The sequence below is a fragment of the Lactuca saligna genome, chromosome 9 (genome assembly GCF_052625555.1).
Source record: "Lactuca saligna cultivar CGN05327 chromosome 9, ASM5262555v1, whole genome shotgun sequence".
Taxonomy (NCBI): Eukaryota; Viridiplantae; Streptophyta; class Magnoliopsida; order Asterales; family Asteraceae; genus Lactuca; species Lactuca saligna.
The window spans coordinates 191,779,766-191,799,731 of NC_136425.1; the positions used below are offsets into that span (position 1 = coordinate 191,779,766).

Below are 19,966 nucleotides of genomic sequence, written 5' to 3' on the forward strand. Positions count from 1 at the left end.
ACCACACCACCATTTAATAAAGATTTGAACCATATTTAACACAAATACACACCCTCTCTCTATCTATCTCTCTCTTCTTGATTCTTACATGTACATATAAGGATGACAAGACGAAGATTTGGGGAGCCAAATGAATATTTGAACAGATTCAACACAAATATACATGCAAGCATTAGATTTTTTTCCGTAGTTAATCTAATTCATGAAGATTTAACACAAAACCCATAAATCAAGTCAAAGAATATATCAGATAACACACAACCCCATATTTTCCATAGTTAATCTTATGTTCATCTAAGAGCTAACACACAAAAGCTTGAAATAAAAGGAAAGAAATACCACAAAAATACAATAGTTGAAAAACGAATATCGAATTTTCTTAAACATACGGAAATCGCAGCTAATACAAAAACCTAGATTTAACAAGGTCTCCATAAATCGACACACACGAACACATATACACATACACTTTAAAAATCAACATCTCCCCTTCAAATTCCGTTCCATCTTTATATCTCGGTTGTAGTGACAAAATTTGAATCAAGATTAGGGTTATGGAATAGATCTAGGCACATACGATGAGGGTTACCGCTAGATTTGGGCAGATACATCAATAGATAGAACAATATCGGTAACCATACATCGGAGTCACTGAAACCATTCTTATTGCCGGACATCAAAGTCACCAGAATCACCGTCATCTTTCTTCGTTTGTTTTCCCCGATGTCAGAAACCCTATAGCTGCGACGATGTTTGTTTTTTCTCTGGTGGTCATTTCAAGTCAAAACTTAGGGCTTATGTATATGTATGTGTGTGTATGTTTGAAGAAAACCTAAGGATGAATGCATTAGTCTGTTTCTTTTGCTTATAAGTTTGAAGAATACCATAGAGAGAGAGAGAGAGAGAGAGAGAGAGAGAGAGAGAGAGAGAGAGAGAGAGAGAGAGAGAGAGAGAGAGAGAGAGGTTATAATATTTTTCATTTAAAAATAAATGAAATACAAAAAATAATAATGAAAACAATGAAAATGGCAAAACAGTCATTCTAACTCATTTCAAATTTTTTAGGGACCAAAATTACAATAAATAAGTAAATAAATAAATAAATTTATATTTTGGAACAATGATACTAGTCCAAAATGTTTCGATCAAAGTGACAATTTTTGACATACCATAGGGACCATTGTTGCAATTTAGTATTGCTTTTAATAAGTAAAATTATGCTATAACTGATTATGAAAAAACTGCAAAAATGGTCACCATGGTATGTATTTTTTTCGGAAAAATGTCCAAACCATTAAACTTTTGGATGGATGGTCCTTTTAAGCAAGTTTGCTTTTGGTTTTGGCATATCAAATAAAATGACTATAATACCCTTAATTTATTTATTTTCGACAAAATTGCAAAAATTGTCCGTGTGGTATCCAAACCTCAATGTTTTTGACTTCATGGTCTTTTTGGCCATGTTTCTATGTGGAAATGGTCTCCGTTAAACTTAAAATTACTAATATGCCATTTTAAACTGTATTTCTCATTTTCTTAAACATTTTATCCTTTTATTTTAATATTAATGTAATAAAAAATAAAGTGGGGCCCACACACACTCTCTCTCTCTCTCTCTCTCTCTCTCTCTCTCTTAAATGCACATATGTGCTCATTCTCCCAATGACGTTCTTCTCTAATACTTCCCCTCATCGATCTTCTTTTCCAATGCAGTGTTGAATCCTTCATCGATTCATTTTTCCGCTAAAATCTCTCTAACAAAGTAATTTACCTCCATTCTCTCTGGCACCAAGGCCCTCCCTCAAGATCATTACCCTATATAAATCTACAACATATCATTCCCACTCAATTCAAGAAACACAAGAAAATCCCCAAATTTAAACCCAAGAAGGTCGACATTTCTCCGACACCGAATGGCCGGTGAAACCTCTTCCCGAATCCCCTAAATTAACTCAATCTGGATGGCCGGAATTGAAGCTAAAACCTAACCCACAACAAACAACTCTTTTACTAACACCGGAATAACTAGAAAACCAAAAGTGGAACCAGGTCCATCACGGGGCATTGAAGGTTGCGAAAGAATTTTATTTCAGAAATAGCGGTAGCGATGATGAAGAGAGCGATGGAGACGACAATATGGATGAAGAAGATAGTGATGTTAGTGAGAAAGAGTACGATTTCTTTTGGAAAATGTTTATCGATGATGAAGAATCGAAGGGTTATTATGGAAAGCATTATGGTGATGAAGGTGACTTTTCATGTCTGGTCTGTGGCACAGTGAATGAGAAGAATCTGAAGAGGTCGAAATAGTTTAAGGTGTTGTTTGTTTTTTTGAAGCAAAAATCCATAAAGTCTGCAGACCACCCTTGCAACCCTCTACAGTAGAAGAGGTGGACCAAACGGCTGCAGATTGTAATAAGAAGCGTGTTTGTTTTTTAAAATCTGCATGCTGCTGTAGATATTAAAAAATTAAAATAAATTGATTTTGTAATCCGAAAATAGTTTTTAGTACCGAAAATTAATAATGATATTTCATCAACAAATTATTATTATTCAATATAAAAAAAGAAAAAAAAATTTCAACAAGAATAAACAAAAAAAGTGAAATAAGATTTTAGCAATATATAATAAATATTTTAGCAAGAAAAAAAGAAGAAAAAGATGTTGGAAGAGGTAGGAAGAGGCAAAACAAGTGTTGCGTCAAGAAGAACACGCACATATGTTTTTTAATCCGAAGACTTTTGAGAAACAAACAACTGCGATATAAAAAGTGTTGCGCGTGTGTTGCGCCGCGCAACAATAAGATGTCTGAAAATGTTTTTTTTTTTCCAAAAAACAAACAACACCTAAAGAATGTGTTGCTCTGGTTCGAACATACGATTTCCATTGCAAAAATGAAGAAGATTAGATCACACAGAGCTTATGGCCGATTTATCTGTAAATTTCTTGGGTGGGATATCCATAAGCTTCCTATTCAAATTGTTACAGAGCATAAGTCTAGTGAATTATAGGTATCCCATAACTGAAACTTCATTGAATTTGATTAAAAAGTTCATAATTTCTTGTATTTGCAAGAAAATGATGTTAATGGTGGTTTTAATTCGGGTTTTAAGAGATTATGAACGATGGGTTGTTGAATCTTGATGAAAAAGCTCATGTTTCAGAAACATGAATTTATGGTTTGTGATGAGTCTCTAGCAAAAGCAAACGTAGAAGAAGAAGATACATGATTATTTTTTTTTTTTTTTTTTTGAGAGAGAGAGAGAGGTGGATCCTATATTATTTGTTAATTGTTAAAATAAATAAATAAATATTAAATTTTAAAAAAATTAAAGAAAAATACCCCAAGGGTATTATAGTCATTTCAATTTTCGGAGGAACTATGTTCACATACAAACTAGTCTAAAAGGACCACGAAGCAAAAAAAATCGTTGTTTGGACTAACCCCCAAAAAAGTGCATACCACAGGGACCTTTTTTTTTATTTTTTATTTTTTATTATTTTTTTTTTTTACATTTTTGTCTTTATTTTTCCATTTTTCTTTCATTTATTTATTTATTTATTTTAGTACTTAATTATCTATTTTAGCGCAATTCCGATGTTTATCTATTTTAGTAATTACAAAATAAGAGAGGTCATCTCTCTCTCTCTCTCTCTCTCTCTCTCTCTCTCTCTCTCTCTCCCGCTCACACACACACACCCAATCTCATATTCTCTCCTTTCCTTTCACCCCTTTCATACTATTTTACATCTGCAAGACTTGAGAACCAATAAAGCTAGGGTTCCCATGATTACACGTCTAACATAAGGCCTAGGTTCCCATTTAGGGAAAAATCGATCTACCTTCTATCACCGATAATGATATGATGAAGATGATAATGAAGCGGTGAAGATGGTGAGGATGATGAGTTATAAAGTTATTACATGAATGATAGTAAGGGAGTTAATGCAAAGTCACAATGGTGTTGGTTCTCGGCTGGTGTGATGGTTGAGTAAGGCTGATGATGGTTGTGAGATGGCAAAATATTTTAATTAAATACTCGTTTAAGTAGCATAAGATGAAGACTTGAGAATCAATATGGTTCAAGATCCCTATTATAATAAAAGAATAATTTTATTGTCCTTTTGATATGTGTTATCTTATTATCTTTTTTAATTAATGTATATTTTATTCTTCTTTTACCATATATCACCTTATTATGTCCCATAATTAATGCATCCATTTGTCAATTCCATTTCAAATTTTCAACTCAAATTATATTAAATTAATAATAAGTTAATAATATTAGAATAAAAACTAATACAAATTATAAAATGATATAATTTCATATATTTATTTAAATTAATGATTAAATTTATATAACTATAAAAATCTTTTAATTAATAATTTAATTAAATAATTAATTAATAATTTTAAGTTTTTACTATAAAATTTTAATTAATTTTTTAATCGTGGTTTCCACCGGTTATAAACTAGTAAATAAAATATATTAAACCACATTCGTATCAATGACCACATCTATAAGAGATAGATAAATTAAATAAAGTAAGAATTGATTAGGGATGATAAAACATGTTTTGGTTAAAATTTTAACATTTCAGGGGTTAATTTACAACTGTTACAAAATGCGAGGGACGGAAATGCTTCTGCACTAACCTGAGAGGGGTTTGTTGCAATTTCCTCATTTATTTTATCGCTACAAAACTTTAACCTAAACCTCGCTCCAAAGTCCAAACCCTCACACTTCACAATCAAAAACGACAGCAGAAACCCTAGACAGAAAACAGGGATGGCGGAACAGCAACTACAGCAAGATGGCTACCAAATTGACATAGGGAATCTCATGGCGTATGATCCTCAACATCAGTTCCAATCTATTCCCGATAAAAGGTTCCAGTTCTTACCCTAAATCACCGACATTAACTTACTGTTTTTGCCCAGACCCCGGTATCTCTATGGAAGCACATCAGTTCGACCAACTATGAGTTTCGTTTTCAAGTCCGAGTGGAGAATTTGAGTTTTTTGCCGTTAAAAACTTTGGTTTTTGCTCTGGTTAACAAATTCGCCGTTTAGAAGTTGTTTAAGTTTTAGATTTGAACTGCTATCGTGTAGCTATTTGAAAACTATTTGGTAAGTTAGTGGTTGTTTTGAAATAATCAAGTACGGTTCAAGTCTGTATCATGCTTAACCCACGCAAAGTTGAATAGAATTGCATTGCTGTGTCAGTAGATAACTAGAATATTGATTTAGGTATAATCAGGGTAATTTAGTTAAAGATTGAGATTGATTCCCCAAATCCCAAATTAGTTTGTTTCATTATACAAATTTGTTGGATTCACTTTTATGTTGATGCAACAGAATGTCTTTTTTTTTTTTTTTTTTTTTTTTTCCTTATCTACTTCCAAAGAATCATTTGATTCCAGAATATAAAAGTTATGTTTTGATTTTGTAATATTATTAATTATTATCTATCGCTACTTATTTGTTGCTAAGTTGTTTTCTTGTTGATACTAGGGAGGATCTTGTAAAGGAGTGCATAGCACATGCTACCAAGTTAATTCAAGCAGTTGCAGATAATCTTTTTAGCTTGCCTTCAACAGAAGATGCATCCGGGCCCATTGTTCCCTTACCTCCTCCAACTACAAAATTACCTAGAGAAAAACCTGTATGTTGTTCTCCCTCTTCCATCTCTTCCTCCTTGTTTCTTGTTTATCTGCACACTAGTATTATAAAATGTTCCTAATCTTTCTCCTTTTCATTTCATTTGTGCTTGTATTAGCATATAATACTAATAAGAAGTTGAAAGTATCTTCTAATCCTATTTTGCTTCATTCCTATAGCTCCCAAAACCTGCACCTCCAACAAAGTGGGAAGTTTTTGCCAAAAAGAAAGGTCAGTAAATAAAAATCTCACCTCTCTTATTTCGTTAAACCCTCTAATGATCCTTGCTGATGTCATCAATCCTTTCCGCAGGTATTCAAAACCGCAAGAAGGACAAAATTGTCTTTGATGAACAAACAAGTTCTTGGAAGCGCAGATACGGTTATGATCGTGTAAACGATGACAACGATCTTCCAATCATTGAAGCAAAAATGACAGATGGTAAATATATAAATAGCAATCACTTCATTTTGTTAAATGAATAGCAACTTTATGTCTTTATCTTATAAATATTTAAAATTTTGACCTTTCTCAGAGCCAGGAGTAGACCCTTTTGCCACAAGAAGATCAGAAAAGAAACAACGAGTTGAAAAGCAAGAAAAGAATCGCTTGCATAATCTCAAAGAAGCATCAAAAGTTGGTGCTCTCCCAAGGTTTGACCTTTTTTTTATTACCAAATTACCAAAATACCCCTGTCAGTTTCATTCCCTTAATTTTGTCCACCTTTATTTTGCAGCCATGTTCAGCTTGCAGCTACTTCATTACCTATAACAGGAACACAAGCTCCACCAAGAAAAGTCAGCAAGGATGAGCTGCAAAATGTTGCAGGAATGGCTGCAACTTCAACTGCTAGTGGGGGTAAATTTGACAAAAAGTTGGCTGGTGAAAAGCCTCCTAAACATGATAAGAAATATAGAAAGGTTTGTGTTTTAAATCTGAAAGTTGTTTGATCAAAATCTTCACATGCATCTTTGATTATAAATTTATAAGAAAGTTTTCTTTGATTTGTACAGTTTTTACCTGTGGTGGAAGGATCAGGGATGGGTTCATTAGAGAGGCAACAATCTGACAAAATTTTAAATAAATTAATGGCCAAGAATTCCCATGAAATCTTCAATGTTTCTAAGGTATGACCACATTCTTTTTTATATCTTTAGTTTTGTAGATTAAAAATTCATTTTCATTTCTAAATTTGATTTATTATTATTTTTTTTTCTGAAAAATAGGCTGTGGACATGTACAATGTGAAGAATGACAAGAAACGAAAAAACCAGCAAGGCAAAAACAAGTCCTTTTCAACTTCAAGCAAATTAAAAGTGAAGAAAAGCCCTTACAAAAGTGCATCAAAGGGATCATCAAAGAAAGGATCTTCAAGTAAATCTAAATCTAAGTGAAATGCATTTTTGGGACATTAGAACTTTTACCAATAAGGTAATTTTGGTATTGTAGCGTGTGAGTTATGTTATAGTATTTTTGTCCTTTTTGGTTTCATTATACATTATTCACCATCAAGTTATCAATCTTTTTCGATTTTATGGAGTTTTATTCTAAATTAGATGTTATAAAATTATAGCCAAAAGAAGTCATGGTTGCTAAAAGTCGATTTATGTTTTATGTGGTTGTTTGATAACCTATAAATGAAACCATTTAGAGTTCACGTCATAAGAATAAGGATCCCTACCTTCCCCGTATGTTTAATTGAATGTTGTTATCAAGTGGCATGGTATATAAGTTTAAGGGTTTTTTAAATTTTTTTTCAAAAGTTTCAATAAAGCTTTAAAAGTTTTTTTTTTTGAATAGAAAAATCCTAATATTTTGAAAAAAATTTATAACTTATCATTTGCCGTTCAAATATAAAAATGTTTTTTTCATTAATTTAGGAAAAACATTAAAATATTGAGATTTTTCTATTAAAAAAAACTTTTAGGATTTGATTGCAACTTTTGAAAAAAGTTTGAAACTTTTCTGTAAATAACCTTTAAGTTTGAAAGTACCGAAAACTAATGATTATGGGTCTTTGACTAAGTTAACTTTAATAGTGTTAATGTTTTAGTTGGATTTGGAAAAATAAATAAAATAAGAGATGTTTGACAAAACTAGCTACTAGCCGGTAAGGTTGGAGAACTCGTTATTCGGTACCTGTTCGGCCAACTACCGAGTAGCGAGTACTCGGGGAGTACTCGGATTCGGTAATTCATGTGGAAATATTTTTAGGGAAATTATATATGTAAAAATCATAAGTTGATTGAAATATATAACAAAATTAGATACATATGAACACACAAAAGTTAAAAAAACACATAATAGTTTCACTTCGTGAATAATTATTGAAAATTTTAGATATATATATATATATATACAGTAATAATCACATGTGTGTGTTAAATAATAAATCATTAAGTCTATTATACATACAATCACCGAGTTAACCATGTTTTACAACAATACTCAGTTCAGTAAAGGGGTCGATTGGGGAGTACTCGACATTCCGTAACTCGCCTTGGTAAAGGGCCGAGTAGTGAGTGCTGAGAGGAGTAATCGGCCGACTTGGCGAGTTTTAAAACACTGCTAGCCGGTAAGGAATTCGGATTTTTCATATTAAAAAAAATATTCGTTATCCGACCCAAATTAAATTCGGGTAATTTTGGTTTGGGTAATTCGGGTAGTGGGTCGGGTTTGGGTAATTCGGGTATTACCCGAAATATATAATTTTTTTTGAATTGAACATGAAAATAAATTTAATGAAACAAATACATCGTGCTTTATTAGTCTTGTTTATATAAACAAATGAAACATAAACGAAGTTACTAAAACTTTGATCATTAAGATTTTTTAGTCAATAATCTAATCTAATAAGATATTAAAAATTCAAATACTTAAAGATATTAGTTTAAAAGTTTAAAATGTTTTAAGATAATTTTAGCCATAAGTTTTTGAAGTTTCATCAAGACAATGAGTTTGTTAGTTGCAATAAAAACTATAATTTAGAACACAGTTAAGTTTTAAAGAACATAGTGGTATATAAAGTATAAGCGATTGTTTTTAATATTGTTAGTGTCATACTGTCATAATAAAAGAGATTCATGTTTTACAATAATGATAAATAGTTTAAGTGTGATCAAATACGTACTACAGAGTACAAGCTCTATGAAAAAAAAGTATTTTTAAAATAATTCGGGTAATTGTGTTATACCTGAAACCCAACAAACATACCCTATACTCGACAAAAAAATTGTGTTACCTGAATACCCGAAATTTTTTACCCGATACTCGATTTAACCAATACCCGAAAAAATCGGGCGAGTAATTTGAGTATCGGGTATTTTCGACAGGGCTACGAAAGCTTATAAAAATGTAAAATTAAAAAAAAAAAACAAGTAAAAACCTCCAAAAAGCTAGTTGAAGCAGTTGTGCATTTTTAGAAAGCAATAACTATAAAATAAACTGAGTTGGTTGAAGCAGTTGTGCATTTTTGAATTGTGCATTTTTAGAAACCAATAACTATAAAATAAACCGAGTTGGTTGATTTTGCAACTATATATTGTGCATTTTTTCTAAACCTGACAAAACACGACATAACACGAAAACTCGACACGAAATTAGCGGATTAGGGTCAGAGATTTTGACACATTTATGTAAACGAGTTGATACGACACGACACGATTATTAAACGGGTAGTGTTAGGGTCAAGACTTTCAACTCGAAGATGACTCAAATATGACCCGTTTAATTATATATTCTTTATTATAAATTTCATATTTTTATAAATATATTATATGTTATAGACTTGTAGTGGACCAAACTTAATAATTAGAAGTAATATTCAAAATTTCAAAGTTACTTAATTTTAGTCATCCTCACCACCTAACTCTTTTCATTTTTCATTCTAAACTTACTATAAGTTTTGTCATTCAATCTCATAACTCGAGTGTTTCACTTTTTCCTTTTTGCCTCCACAACTTCTACTTTCCAACATTTAAAATATTTCAACTCGGCATGATACTATATATTTACAAGGTCTAAACCTTAACCTAAAACCCAACACAAAAATAAACGGGTTGACACGACACGACACGATAATTAAACGGGTCAAGTTAGGGTCAAAGCCTTTAAATCCGTTTAATGTTTTGACAAGACACGAACCCGACACGATACAACATGTTTGTTAGGTCTAATTTTTTCTTTGTAATGTGTTTTATATTGTTCCAATGAAAGGTTCAAAGAAAAAACCTTCCATTTTGGAATGTGACATTGCGACAATAACATCTATAAAATTGCATAAAAAATAACTTTTTCATTCATATCTGACATGTAACCACGTTGATCCGAAAAGCAAACAAAAGATTTCAGATGAGAACAATTCCACATTTTCAATGGAAGTGATTTTGCGTGAGATACACAAAATATAACAAGTTGATTGAGGTGTCCTACATTCATATTTTTATGAAAGTTTGGCATTTTGAATCCTATTTAACAAAGAAATAAGGCTCAAGCTCTTTCATCTTTTCTACTGTACAAAATTCTTCAAATACATTTTGTTTGGGCAAACTGTACTTTTGTGTTAAAAAAACATAAAATTTCAACAATTTGTATTTGCTTTCTCTTTTAGAAAAACCTACGATGTCTTTGTGCCAAGAGGAACGAAACCATAAAATAATGAAAATACATTAAATGATACCAAATGAAAGAAGAAAACCATAAAAAAGTCACGATATTAAAATGATAAAAGGATATAGTCTAGAGGGGTATTTAGTTAGACTTCTATATATATATAGGGAAAAGTGAATATACCCTTAAGGGTATATAAGCTTAGGTACCCAAACACATCATAATACATCGTTTTGTTTGATATATTCATTATAATGTTCTTAAACTTCAACCCCCAACGTTATTTACTTTCAATATTTTCAAATTTTCACTAATTATCTTTCTCTTTTGTCACATCTTTTTGTCGAACACCTACTAGGTTTTATATATTGTCGTTGAAAATGAAAATTATTTAAGAGAAAGTTAAATGTGTAATTTATAAAAATCATGGAAGTAAATCAAGTTAGAAGTTAAATTACATGAACATTGTACAATTAGAATATATTATATGATATAAAACTATGTAGTATGGTGACTTTGGGTACCTAAGCTTATATACCCTTATGAGTATATTCACTTTTCCCATATATATATATATATATATATATATATATATATTCACTTTTCCCATATATATATATATATATATATATATATATATATATATATATATATATATATATATATATATATATATATATATATATATATATATATATATATATGGGAAAAGTGAATATACCCATAAGGGTATATAAGCTTAGGTACCCAAACTCACCATACTACATAGTTTTATATCATATAATATATATATATATATATATATATATATATATATATATATATATATATATATATAGAGAGAGAGAGAGAGAGAGAGAGAGAGAGAGAGGTGGGTTCAATTGAGAAAATAAAAAAGGTTGAGAATGGAGGAATCATTCTCAGCCACTCATTTTATTTAAGCATAAAAGACACGGTTGCAAACTTGTAAATATCGTAATAACCTTCAATCTCAAATACGTAACTATAAAGAATTCGATAACTGTTCGTTCATCATCAAAATTTTTCCTCTAACCTTCAATAATCATCCAGATTTCTTCAACTAAACCGGAATTTCTTCGCTGTTCATGAAATTGAAATCGGAGTTCTGGACTTGCAATCACAGTTGACATTGAGGGACTTAGAATCGGTACTCACAGGTTTCCAATTGGATTTTCGGAAATCAAAATCAAATTGAGAAATCGATCAGAGATAGGATGTCGCATCTGAAGTCGAAATCGGAAGTATATGATGATTTGGAATTGATAACTTGATGTTGTTAACATTTTTAAAATAGTTATCTTGTTTGCACTCCAACTGTTTGATGAAATGCATAAACTAAATTACCACGTTATATTCACATATGAATATGTTTTCTCACCTGAATCAGTATATGATTATTAAGAACACATAACAAATATGCAAGTCTGTATGTTATTCATATGTGAATAACATATAAAAATTATATATATTTGTCAAAATACCTTCAATATTCATAAGTGAATATACCTTGTAATATTCATATGTGAATATACTGTGTAATATTCATAAGTGAATATATCATCTAATATTCAAAAGTGAATATACTCTGTAATATTCACATGTGATATACCATGTAACACTATGTAATATTCACATATGAAATATCATTTAATACTCATAAGTGAATATACCATCTAATATTCACAAGTGAATATACTATGTTAATATTCACAAGTGAATTCATCGTCCAATATTAAAATATGAATATACTATGTTTATTATATGCTATATTTATATATGAATGATACTTAAATTGTAAAAAGAAAAAAAATCATACTTTTTATTCATAAGTGAATAACGAATGTACTATAATAAAACCTGATGCATTGTTATTCATTTATGAATAACGATAGCTGAAAATATAAAAAAAAAATATTTTTTTTATTATAAAACTATATCAATATGGATGTCTATTTGTAGAGAATAAAAAATCATTAATTTTGGTATATTTAAAATCATTTTTTGATAAAAATAGCTTATAAAAATTAAAAAAAAACGAAAAAAACTATGTTTTTGTATATATTAAGGTAATGATTAGCATAGTTTAAGGAAATATGTTATGTTGGAAAACACATGTGCATTCGTTTGCCATTTCCGCCGATACGTTGGAGTTTTTTGTGGCAAAAATAAATGATTGGCTGAGAATGATTCCTCCATTCTCAACCTTTTTTTTTTCTCAATTGAACCCTCCTCTCTCTCTCTCTCTCTCTCTATATATATATATATATATATATATATATATATATATATATATATATATATATATATATATATATATATATAAACAAAATTTATCACAATAAGACTAGACATATAATAAACTGTCGTAATTATATTAGTGAGTAAGGTCTTGTTTGATGTAAGTTTAACCGAGTTGGGTCAGACGTTTTTGGCTGACTCGGTCAGCCAAAGTTGTTTGTTACGTGGATTTTGGATGTCTGATTCAATAAGCTAGATCTGACCCGAAAAGATGAGAGATATCTACTGACTGAGAAAGAGATTAACGATTCCAAAATTGCCCTTGCCCAAGCGTTCTAATTTTTCAGAGCCTTCACCCCGTTTCTTCTATCTTTCAGCGACGATCGATGAGTTGAGCATCTCCCCCCACCGATCGACGATTTGAGCCTCAGCCCCTATCGATCGACGATTTCTGTTTCTTCTTATTAGGTACGGCTTTTGTTCTTGATTTAATTTGTATGAAAATTTTGGACTGTAAATGTTTTGATAATCCAAATCGCAACAAAATGGATTGAATCCACATGTTTGAGAACTCTATGTGATGCTAGCAATGAATCTTCTCCTTTTAAATTTGGAATCTTTGCAGATGCTTTCACAAGCGAAGTTGCTTCTTGTAAGTTCTTCGAGAAGTATTTATATTGCCGTTGGTGGGGTTTAAGAAATTTAAGGTATGTATACGAAGTCATTCCTTACTTCTAATTCCAATTTTAGTATCTTCTTCTTTCCAAGTTCATATGGACAGAATCTGGACACAAACATCTTTATTGGGGAGACATTGTTCTGCATCTTCATGTGTATCATACGCCTAATTCTATTTGCACAACTGATAGGAAACATGCCGGTAGATTAATTACGAAACATGTGTATATATATTTTGGTGAATCTTATATATATGTTTGATGAATCTGATATATATATATATATATATATATATATATATATATATATATATATATATATATATATATATATATTTATTTATTTATTTATTTATTTCTAACAGGAAACAAAATTTTGAGTGATAGAGTTTGAGTTGATTTTGTGGTAACACATAAAGTGTCTTTTTTAATCTTATTATGATGATGAACTTGAGTTGATTTTGTGCAGGAACTTGAGTTGGAGAAATTCATAACACATGAATTGCCATTTTGTGAGATCATTAAGGCTTTTGATTTGATGCTTAAAGGTGAAGGTCTCCCATGCATAATTCGGATGAGCGAATAATTTTAATGTTATCGTATGCCTACAATGTTATACCACACTTTGGTATAAATTTTATATTTCTATCAAGTTTCATAAATTTTTGATTAATAGTATATTTTAAAATAATATTACATGTATTAGATAATTTTATTTTTTTTAGTAATAGTATATTTAATAAAAAGATTCTTGAACATCGGGGTAAAATGATCATTTTGCACCATTCAGCAAATTCAGTCATATGTACAGTCAAACAACATAGTTTTTTACTCGGTTAGAATTTATTATTCAGACATATCTTTTTCAATCAACACTTTTTCATTCAGGAACTATCAAATGAGACCTAAGACTAAAAATAGATAAAATGTCCATTTACAAATAATCAACGAATATAATTAGCAATGGGAAACGTGACAAAAGCCACTTAATTCCAGCGAATCAACGATCGACAAAAGTTTCCTAATACGTAAAGTAAATTCGGACCCTTTGACAATACGAGCATTATATGGTCGTACACTCCATATAAATAAAAAAGGGTTGTGCTATAAGTATCCCTTTAACCAAATTTATCCCCTTAAACTCAATCTAATCAATTTTTTGACATTTGATTTGATCAGTTTTTTTGTTTATTTTACATTTGATTTGACATCATTAGATTTGATATATATATATATATATATATATATATATATATATATATATATATATATATATAATGTCAGCCGATTTTAAAAATTGATCTATAAAATATAAAATAAAAAAAATTAAAAACCGATTTTATATAGTTGTTCGAATTTATAATGTTATCCGATTTTGAATATATTGTTCGAAATTTATAATAATAATAATAATATTATTAAAATATATAAAAAAATCATTAAAAATTGATTTTATATCACTTCTCAGATTTTAGAATGTCGTTCAAATTTAAAATTTTGTTTGAAATTTATAATAATAATAATAATAATAATAATAATATAAATTAAGAATAAATTAAAAATAACAAAAACTCAAAATAGAAAAAGAAAAGAGAAAAAGTCAAATAGGGGTAAAATTGAAAAATTGAGGAAGTATTTATAGAAAACCCCCATAAAATTACTTACATATACGTAATAACCATCATTAATCACATATGAAGTCATTTCCCAATAAAATAAAATATATCACATCAGGCATCTCTTATCATGAGTAACAATCGAAAGATATGACATTTTCAAATTTCTTTATGTAGAACAAAATGACTATGGGATCAAAACAAAAACTATCAATAGCGTCTAGCGAAACAATCAATAAAATGCTGACAACTTAAAAGGACTAAAATATGAATGTGTGAATAGTTAAGGGGGTATCTCTATGTGTTATCAGAAATTATTGGTAACACGTGGTGTGGAACTTTTGTGTCGAGCCACCCAGTTCCCAATTGCATTCTACCATTCCACACTCACACACGCTCTCTCTCTCCAAGCTTCATCAATGGCGAAGCAACGATCTTCTTCTCTATTCTTCTCTTCACTCTTAACCCCAAGAGGCGATACCCTTCTCTACCTCATCGCTCTCCTCTCGATTTTCTCCCTCATCATCCACCACATCTCCCTCTCCGCCGCTGCTGATTCCCATTTCGAAGGCTTTGACGCCGATGACGAAGTTGAACTCGATGACGACTCTCTTCTTCTCCAATCATCACTCTCTGATCTCCCCCGCCGGTCCCCTCCTCCTTCCACCACTTTATCCACCTCTTCCGATCCTGAATCCCACCATGGCCCACCTAACCCACCCTCATCCCAGCCGGCCGATTCCGATCTCGCTACCAAACCCTCAACCCCATCTTCTTCATTTGAGTATTGGGATGAAGATGAGTTTGAGGGCTTCCCTACTGAAATAACACCCCCTGAAGTCTCCAGAATCACTGAACCTACCACACCGGGTGGTTCCGAATCTGCTGCTCCGGAGGATACCGAAAAGATTGCGCAACCGACTTCAGCGAAGAAGAGTATTGGATCGTTTACTATTGAGATAACATGTGTATCAATCTTAATCATATTCGCGATCAATTTTTTTACTGGCAAAAAAGAGAATGAAACCCTAGCCCTAGCTTGGGCGGCTAAATTCGCTACTAATGATTCGATTTTCGAGAAGAATTTTAGTTTGTTGGGTGTGGGAGAAACCGATGACTCTCCATTGTTGTTGAAAGAAGGTCAAAACGTGTTCAAGTTCTACGCCAGTGGGCGTAGGTTTTGTCAAGGATTGTTGGCTACAATGGAGCTGAAGAGCCGCCATGATTTGATAGCAAGGCTGTATAACATGATTGTTCCTTGTAAAGATGAGATCACGTTTGAGGTCTATATGAATGACGATGCAATGGATCATGTGGTTTTTGCTTTGGCTAAGAAGAAAGCTGCAAAAACTATGCAGAAGGAATTGAGAGATCTTCAGAGGTTTGGGAATTTGATGCCTGCACCCACCAATCGGAAATGGGTTGCTGATGAATTGAGTGTCATTACAGAGTCTAAAGAGGTTGCCGGAGATTTGATCACCGAGGCTGTACTTGATCAGGTCAGTGATTATTCCATGTTCTGTATTTGTAATGGTTGTTTACTTGTTTTTACCATTTCATTGGTTCTATTCTATTATCTCCATTAGGTATTTGGTGAAAAAGCATTCGAGAAATTTGGGAAATTGTTCATGTCAATGCATTTCTCTGATCAACATCCAAGTACCCACAGGAAGATCTTGATTTTTAAGTTTGCTCTTCCTGCTGCCGATCAAATGGCTGACATGACACGACTAGTGGCTCTAATTCCCTATTACATTGATTTAATTGGTCGTTACAAACTCAGTTCACAGGTACATTTTCTTTTCTTCACGCAATAAATATCTGTAAAAAACTCAATCTTCCATCTCTTTTCTTCACAGAATAACATTTTGAAACTGTTGAAAACAGGCTAGATCCAAACCAGAAGCAGCAAGAGCAAAGCTTGCACAAGAAGTATACAAGGAGCTTCAGTATGCAAGACAAGAAGCAATTCAGAGAAAGAAGATAGAGAAGAAGAAGATGATCGAGGAGGCTGAGTCAAAGCTGAATGCTGAGGCTTTACGCAAGAAAGAAGCAAAAGAACGTGCTCGACAGTTGAAGAAAGCAATGCCCAAAATCAAAATGTCACGTGGAGGATAGGAAGAACATATACAGGTCAGCTTGTTACTTGTTAGTTCACTACTCTTTCTTTTTCTCCTTTCTAGTTCTTGTTACTTCTTTTATGCTTTTTATAGCTAGAAACATAATAGAATCTGTATGTGGTCACTGCAATGCATTGTACTTTAGTGGTTTGTACTTCTGTTTTCAGTCAGATTAAGCAATTCTACTTGTACCTCTAGTTACTTTTTTGAATTCGTTCAAAAGTCTAAATTGGTTAGTGGAAGTTATTGAAAGTAAGAAAGGGGAGGGGGAGATTGAGTAAATCATTATCCTTATCATCATATTCATGTGGTTATTAATTATTATCGTATACTGAGTGATGGCAAACGGACAACAAACTGCTTCGCTAAACCTTTTTGTATGGTAAAACTAATTATTTTGAAGACTACATCCATAGTTATAGGGGATATAATGCATACATTGCTATGCATGATCTGTTGTCCTCTATTAAGAAGTTCCACCGCATCCGACGCGAAGAAACCAAAAATATCATATGTAAATGGTATGAACACATGTTGATTTTTCATGCACGATTGCTCATGTTTGGTGTCTATAGCAGTTTTTAAAGCAACTTGTGTCCAACCGTGAAACCCTCAAGCCCACAAGAAGTGATACCCATTACGGTCCAAACATGTGTGTTTCTTTCCAACTCATCCAAAAATCAAAACGTCTACCTGTAAGGTCCACACATGTGTGTGGTTATTGAGCATAGTTATCGATAGCGAATAGCGGTAAATAGCGACGGGCCACCTATAAGCTACGTAGCGAATAGCAGTAAATAGCGACTGCTATTTCGTATTTAGCGATAGGTATAAAAGTATTAAAAAATATTTATTATATACCTATTATACGTATTTAGCAACGTTTATATGTATTTATGAGGTGGACGCAAGGATTCAAAGCAGAGCAAGTCCAAAGCATAGAGGCGGGAGACGAACGAGACTGAATTTTAGTTAGCACCAACCCTAATACGTTTATTCCAGTTTTTTAAAAAAAAACCCCTATTGCTAAAAGTCCCGCTTTCTGTTGCTATTTAGTCCATAGCGGTCGATGACCGCTTTGCCACGCTATTCGCTATAGCGACCGCTATGGTCGCTATTGACAACTATGTTATTGAGTTGATGTTATGTCATCACATGGTTACTATACTAATTAGTATTACTTCACGGGAAAACATGATGAAAAAAATGTAATTTGTTCATGTTATTGGGATAGTTTAAAGATTAGTTGGTTATAGTTAAAAGATAAAATTGCAAGAATGATCCATGTGTTATGTTACAACTCATAAGTTTGGTCCAAAAAGGTTTAGACATATGCTAGTGGTCTAAAAGTTTGATTTTGTTGATAGTTTGATCCAAAATTTTCAAAAATTTTTATATAGAAAAATTTGCCTATGCTACTTTCTTTTTTTCCTTTTTATTAATTACATTACAATTTTTTAATTAGAAAGAAAGACAAAAAAACATCTCTCTCTCTCTCTCTCTCTCTCTCTCTCTCTCAAAAAAGAACTAACCAAACAAACAAACACCTATCAGCAAAATATGAACACCGTGCCTAAAAAATATGAACAACCACCACCAATTGTTGGAACCTTGTCATCTTTTTGCTGGAATGTCGCCCTACTTCCTTCTGATTTTTACAAAAAGCAAATACCGACACCACGATCGGTTGGAAGAAAAAAAAATCAGTGATTTATGTTCGTTGGAGATAACCATTACTAATGTTGACCTTTTTGGATCTTCAAATCCTCCACCTTCGCAAACCCTAGCTTCGATCTATACACCATTTACATAATGCGACAATGAAACCTGAAGAAGATGATAGTTTAGGGTTTTTCGACTTGTTTAGATTTGAAACCTCCATGGCGGCGACACTATCTCGCTCTCAACCTCACTAATTGATCGACTTGAAGATATTAACTTCACAACTCAATGAAACCGTAAATAGAATAACCAAAAAGGCAACTTAAATGTATTGATAAACACATTAGTCTTTCGAGAGGAAAGGGACTCTCCAAGAAACAATTCTCTTTGTAATTCTTAGCTACTAAAAACAAGGGAATGACAGAGATTAAATCCTCTAGAGACAAGGGGGGAGGGGACTACAACAGAATGAGCCAGAGAACAAGCTCACTCCACTACAAAAAAGAAGCTAACCAATGAAAATAAAACAGCATCAACGAAAAGATAGTTAACACAACTGCGACAGTAACCCATTTAATTAGTTGGGGCATGTATATTCTTCGTGGTTTTATTGCTGTAAACTTGGACCAATGGGGGCTTATCACTAATTTGGGGTTTTTCGTCCAAGTTCAGATCTATTTGTCGGAGAAGGAGAGAAAAGAAGGCGGCGATGAGCCACGGTTCGCCGAGGAAGATGGCGACTCCCTTTGTCTTCTACAAACATAAAAGGCTTGTCAAAGAAGGAAAGAGACGTTACTCCCTCTCTAAACTCATTTTCTAGGTAGTAGCGACGGTTTCCGATGTTAACATATGTAGTTTTCAGCGAATAGTATAGTGAGAGGTTGAAGATTGAATAGATGTCAATGGGGTGGGGCATAATTTAGGTTTATATTTTCTTTTTTGTTTTATGATAATTGTAAAATGAATAAAAAATAGAAATAAAAGTAGTAAATGTAAAATTGTCATTATAAAAAAATCAAAGCAAATTGGATAAAAATCGCAACAAAATCAAACTTTTGGACCATTGGCATGAGATCCAATCTTTTTGGACCAAACTTGCGAGTTTTGACATAACACATGGACCATTCTTGCAATTTTATCTACTTAAAAAGAATCATTTGATTTGCAGTCGATTTTATCATTAAGTATATCATAGTTTTTATGCAATTTTGGTCCCAAAATGTTTTCTTTTGTAAATTTGATCATTGTCTGGAATTATCCTCCACCGATTTTTTTTTTTTTTTTTTTTTTTTTTTTTTTTTTTAAATCCAGATTGTATTAAGTTTAATGATGTGTTTTCTACTGACTTAGTGGACTTGACAG

At 31.9% G+C, this 19,966-nt stretch overlaps 2 protein-coding genes and 1 long non-coding RNA gene across 3 annotated transcripts; all 3 read left to right on the top strand.

The window, feature by feature from the left end:
- The first annotated feature begins 4,712 nt into the window (after positions 1-4,712).
- Positions 4,713-7,197, top strand: LOC145018666 (ribosome biogenesis regulatory protein (RRS1) family protein). Its single transcript, XM_078976538.1, has 8 exons — positions 4,713-4,891; positions 5,516-5,666; positions 5,842-5,893; positions 5,975-6,103; positions 6,198-6,315; positions 6,399-6,582; positions 6,676-6,789; positions 6,889-7,197. The coding sequence occupies exons 1-8, from the start codon at positions 4,791-4,793 to the stop codon at positions 7,054-7,056; spliced, it is 1,017 nt and encodes a 338-aa protein (XP_078832664.1). The 5' UTR covers positions 4,713-4,790; the 3' UTR covers positions 7,057-7,197.
- Positions 7,198-12,724: 5,527 nt separating this feature from the next.
- LOC145018024 (uncharacterized) lies at positions 12,725-13,879 on the top strand. The gene is made up of 3 exons (XR_013666790.1): positions 12,725-12,997; positions 13,155-13,236; positions 13,676-13,879. It is a non-coding gene; the product is annotated as an uncharacterized LOC145018024 (long non-coding RNA).
- A 1,288-nt stretch (positions 13,880-15,167) lies between these two features.
- Positions 15,168-17,139, top strand: LOC145015223 (uncharacterized protein At5g49945-like). Its single transcript, XM_078973678.1, has 3 exons — positions 15,168-16,321; positions 16,409-16,612; positions 16,710-17,139. The coding sequence occupies exons 1-3, from the start codon at positions 15,242-15,244 to the stop codon at positions 16,938-16,940; spliced, it is 1,515 nt and encodes a 504-aa protein (XP_078829804.1). The 5' UTR covers positions 15,168-15,241; the 3' UTR covers positions 16,941-17,139.
- The last annotated feature ends 2,827 nt before the right edge of the window (positions 17,140-19,966 follow it).